This window comes from Haliaeetus albicilla, chromosome 28 (assembly GCF_947461875.1).
Source record: "Haliaeetus albicilla chromosome 28, bHalAlb1.1, whole genome shotgun sequence".
NCBI lineage: Eukaryota > Metazoa > Chordata > Aves > Accipitriformes > Accipitridae > Haliaeetus > Haliaeetus albicilla.
This window is the reverse complement of record NC_091510.1, coordinates 16,846,858-16,852,032: the sequence shown is the minus strand read 5'-3', so window position 1 is coordinate 16,852,032 and position 5,175 is coordinate 16,846,858. Positions and strand designations below refer to the sequence as shown.

At 48.6% G+C, this 5,175-nt stretch overlaps 1 protein-coding gene across 3 annotated transcripts in view; it reads left to right on the top strand.

The window, feature by feature from the left end:
- The first annotated feature begins 366 nt into the window (after window positions 1–366).
- Window positions 367–5,175, top strand: part of TBC1D30 (TBC1 domain family member 30) — a 58,025-nt gene continuing 53,216 nt past the window's right edge. The window contains exons 1-2 of one of the 3 annotated variants that reach the window (XM_069773617.1): window positions 367–648; window positions 3,029–3,193. Coding sequence is in view for 2 of the 3 variants with exons in the window: in XM_069773611.1 (XP_069629712.1) it covers window positions 520–775; window positions 3,029–3,193 (421 nt within the window). In the remaining variant the exon portion in view is untranslated. Of the gene's footprint in view, window positions 776–3,028; window positions 3,194–5,175 lie in introns of all 3 variants that reach the window. The other 2 variants (XM_069773611.1, XM_069773612.1) reach the window with 2 other exon arrangements.

The following is a 5,175-nucleotide window of genomic DNA, read 5'->3' as shown; positions in this document are numbered from 1 at the left end:
GGCGGGGGGGCGAGGTCACGTGGCCCGGGCGCGGCCGCCGCGGCGGGGAGCGGCGCCCTCGGCCCCGCCTGCTCCCCGCCCCCCGGCTGGCCCCGCCCCCTCCGGTCCCTCCTGTCGCGTCTCCGGGGCTGTCCCGGGGCGGTGCGCAGAGGCAGGGCCGGGGGAGGCGGCTGCGGCAGCAGCGGCGCTCGTTGCTTAGCGCCGCGCACGGGGGTTAACGGAACCAGGCGGCCGCACCGCCCCGGGGACCGGGACCGGGACCGGGACCGGGACCGCAGGTTACCGCCCCGGGGCGGGGCGGGGCGGGGCCCCCCTCCCCGCCCGTCAGCAGGTGCAGCGCCGCCGGCCTCTACCACGCCGCGCGGTGCGGGGGGGTGGGGGGGGAGGAAGTGGAGCCGGGCGCGGCACTCCTGCCTGCGGGGGAGCGTCCTGCCGGCCTTGGGCTCTCCCGCCCCCCCGCGCTCCTCGCTGTGGAACGGGCCGAGCCCGGAACTCGGGGCTGCCGGGCGGCTGAGGAAGATGGAGGCCGGGGAGCCCGGCCCGGGCGGCAGGGCGGGCAGCAGCGCCGACAGCCTGGCCGAGGAGGAAGAGGAGGACGAGGACGAGGAAGGTCCCGGCAGCGGCCGGTCCAGCCGCACCTCGTCGTTGGTGAGCGGGCTGCTCACTGAGCTCTACAGCGCCGCCGAGGCGGCCGCCCCCTCGGGCAGCGCCCGCTCCCGCGTCCTCCGGGAGCTGCAGCGGCGGCCGAGCCAGGTCGAGTACCTGCGGCTGAAAGGTACGGCCTGCCCCGCACCGCACCGCTCCGCCGGGGCCGGGAGCTGCCCCTGCCGCCTCGCTTCCCCCTCAGCCCGCAGGGGAGATCCCGCAGGTGATCCTCCGGGCGAGCCTACGGATCCTCCCTCCCTCCCTCGCCGCAGCGGCCCGTGTGCGCGGCCGTCTGCCGCGGGGGCTGGCCGGGCGCGGGTAGGCCGTTCCGCCGTCGGCCCGGGGCCGCCCGCCCTCTGCCATCGCTCCCTGTCTGAGGAGGAAACCGGGGTCAGCTGCCGCGGGGCTGCCGTGCTCCTGCCAGTTCAGTGCTTTTCTTCGCTTACGGCAACGGATCAGCGGCCGGGTTTCCGTCCCTTTCTGTCCCTTTTCTCTTAAGCTGGAAGAGATGCCGTGCACGCTGTGCCGTAAGAGGTAGTTGGGTGGTTTAGGTCCTTTTCGTTCTAGTGGACTTAAACTAAACCTGGCAGTTGTAAAGCTTACTTGCAGGTAAGCATGTCTTCTAGGGGAAAAAAAAAAGTGTAATTAAAAAGAAGTAAGTGCAATAGTCAGCTAACCAAAATCTAAATGAAACTATTAAAGAATCCTTATGAAAGCCAAGTGGCCACAACACTGCGTGCTTGTGAAAGAATGAGATTTGCAACTCCAAGTTGGCCCCATCAGGAGGGCTGTAAAAAGGCCTCTTGTCTCCTGATGTTAAATCATTCTTGCTTTTGACAAGGGGGGAAAAAAGCAAGAGGTGAATAAACATGCTTTATTTCAGACCTGGGCAAACAGCTTTCTGCTTCCGTGTTTGGCTTCTTAATGGGCTGATATGCCATCTGATGTTACAGGATGCAGCTCAAGTTCCTATGTGTGTCCTCTGGCAATCTGGGACTCGGCAAGAAATTTGCTTGTTCAGGAATATATTTTGTGGAATTTGAACTCATTAATTTTGCTGCAGAGTTAATTGTTTTTACAGGGACAGCTAACTGGCACGAGTAGGAAAGAATAAAATTCAGCTTGCTACTTTTGTGGTGACTGTACAGGTCAGTTGGAATACGACTTAAATTTTTTGCTCCCAAAATCCTTAGGTGTAGCGTTAAATCACCTCGCCTGGTACAAGGGATTGGGAGTTCCAGCAAAGCAGCAGGTGCTGAAACAGGCTAGCGTCTATAAAATACAGGACTGTTTTACCAGGGGCTCCCTTCCCGTGCAGTCGTGCCTTGCTCTTCTCTATCCCATGACTGATTGTCATTTCAGCCTAATTTGTCATTTTCTTTAAGCTCTCCAGAACTGTTGAAAAAGTTTTGCCGTAGGAGCTGAGCTGTTTACTATCCCGCTAATAGTAGTTTTTCCTGGATGCATAAATATTTTTCTCATTGGATCAGGTTACCAAAGTATGAATTTTTTTGATTGATTTTTCTCCCAGCATCAGGGGGGCATGGTTGGTTTGAAAGTGATAGGATTTGAAAACTTAGCCGCAGGGAACAGACAGCTGTTTAGATGTTGGTGGCAAGCTGTACCAGCCTATTGCAGGGTCATCATGTGATAGGCAAGACCCAAGCTTTCACCGGTGGGGTGTGCCCCTAAGAACAGAGCAGAGGACTCAACACCCCCCCCCCCGCCCCCCCCAGAAAACCACTTAAGACATCTCCCCAACAACTCCTTTTTCTCCTGGACCTGAAGCTCACCACATGAGGGGACAACAGGAGTATTAGAAGTAAGCTGAGACATTTTGGTGAACTAAGGGTGTCTGGTGGCACTGTGACAGACCAGTGGAAATAGTTGAGGCCATGACTGTAGCCACCTAGTTTGCATCTTAGTGGAAAGAGCTCATCCCGGAGCTGCCCTTCTAGCTTTGCAGGCACCTTCTTGAACATGTTCCTTTGCCTGTTACCATTTGCTTATTCCCCATGCACCCTTTCCACCAGCAGCTTCTGAAAGGTACTGTAATTTAAAATTTACCCCCTGGTTGCACTACTATAGGTATATTCTGGCTATGTCAGTCACAATTTTTCCAATTTATAACAGTATAATTATTAAGATTTATACACGGTGTAATAAGCTGAAGTACATTAGTTTATAAGAAAATTAAAGACTTTGGCACAGATCCTGAAAATGTTTATAATTGGGAATTATCCCAGTCAATAGAACTTGTAATTTACATAAAGTTTGTATATGTAAATATCCATGGGGCAAGTCCCTTTGCATGTCAACTACAATAAGCTGTTTATGATTTCTTTTGGCCTGTACTGAAGTTATTTTCTCTGCTTATTGGCAGATGTCGATGAATTAACAACTATAAAACGAGAACTGAATTACAGAATTTCTGTTCAATCAGCAAAGTTGCTTCGTCTTCTGAAGCAGAAGGACAGGCTTGTACATAAAGTCCAGAAGAACTGCGATATTGTCACAGCTTGTTTACAGGCGGTTTCCCAGAAACGACGTAAGTGCTTTCTGCGTACGTGTGTACTCCTCTAAGTTGTTTATTTCATTAATGTGGGCAGTATTTCAAATAAGGCCTCGCACTTGATTTAAAAATCAAGAGGCCAGGTTATGCTTATTCCTTGGGTATGACTGGCTGCCAGTGGTGTCAGTGGCACCTGGGAACAGGCAAAGTTCAACTAGCACAACTGGGTATGCTGCCGAAGCCTCAGCATTGTGCACTGGTGTGGCACCCTTACTGTAGGTTGTCTGCCAGGCTTTTTCAGCATTAATTCACAGAAAGCCCAAGCTGAATTTTTTGGAGTGCATGCTGTCTTTAACTGTGTGCTTTCATATGGTTATAAGGGAGATGCTAGAAGTGGAAATTCTTCTCGCTGGAAACTATAGACAGCAATTGTCTTCCCAGAGCATTGTTAGTAGTGCGTAACTCCTTCCTATCAAGTCTACTCAAGATGAGGAGTATTAGTAAAAACAAACTACTTCCCTCAAACCTCTTTATCAGTGCCTGTGTTTTGGGGGTTGCAGAGAGGGTGCAAAGAGGAGAAACGTTGCTCTTTAATTGTTTAGTCTTTTCTTCCAGCACAGTGAAACCTTTCTATTTGACTTGCCAAAGTTGTCATCTAAAATTAGGCTGAAGTGCTTTTGTTAGTTCTGCTAAAGTGAAACTGCATGTAATGTGATGTGTAAAAATAAATAGAAATCATACCTTTAGAAAGGACATGTGAAAATAACCTAATGTTCCCTGTCTTATTTTTTCATTAACATGCAGCGTGACAGGTACAGAAATGTTCAGGTACAGTAAAAAAAGCATGGTCTTTTCACAAAAATGCCTGTAGGAGCTTTGAGGTGCATGTAAAGATTTTATTAAAAGAATCTTACTGTAGCGGCATGTGCTAATGTAGTTTAGTTAAGGGTTTGTCTGTTACTGTGAAACTTAATTTTTAAGCATTTAAAAGTGTGCCTTTGTTTTACTTCAACCTAGCATGAAAGTTCTTGGCTGTCATGCACTGCATAGGCATATTTCTTCTCACCTACTCTTTTTCTTTCTCAACATCAGCTTGATAATTGAGTCCTCAGTGTCATTAACACTTAAGCATATACTGTAGTCTCCTTTTAAATGAGACTACTTGAATTTTGCATGTGTTTAAGTATTTGGAGGATTTGACTATAAATTCTGAAGGTCGGAGCATCCTGACCTTATTCATTAGGTAAAAACCTGTTGACTGAAAGGGATATGGGATTTCATCCTAAATATGAATGTGTTTTTACGAATATCAGGTACCGTTTTACACTTAGATTAATGGGGCATTATGTTTAAAATGTGCTAGTAACAACTGAGATAGCTGAAGTTTTAAAGTCATGCAGTTGATTGCCTAATATCCATGCATGTACATGCAGGTTTTTGAAGACTATGTGTAGGTTTGTATGTTACATCTCTAAGTGAGATATTTTTATTATTAATATAGCGTATTTACCTAGGGTGGATTTTCAGCTTATGTTTCTGAAAATCCAGATGTATATACTCCAGGGCACCAAAAACTTAGTTATTTCTTGCTTTAAGATCTAATCCAAAGCCACTGGGATTTGTTGAATGACTCCTGATCACTTCAGTTGCTTTGGAGTAGATTGAGACTGTATTTTCATTGCTCAGTATAAATGTACTAGCACTATACAGAGAATGCAGCATTAAGCTTTTGCTGTAGGAAGTACAACTTTAAATTTCCTGGTAATCGTGCCTTTGAGGCTATATTTGATCAACAGCTGTCCAAAGGCAGGCACAACTGGTCGTCTTCCCTCCAACCATTTATTCTTGCCTTTGTACTAGTTCCTGTGTAGCAGTAGGAACCCCTGTGTGGGATATAATGAATCAAATTGGAGAGGTGATCCAGTAAGATAATTCATTTTTTCTTTCCTGTAACAGTTCCCCGTTCCCAGTTTCTGCAGAGGGTGGTAGAAGTGGGTGCACAGGAGAAGGTAGTTGCT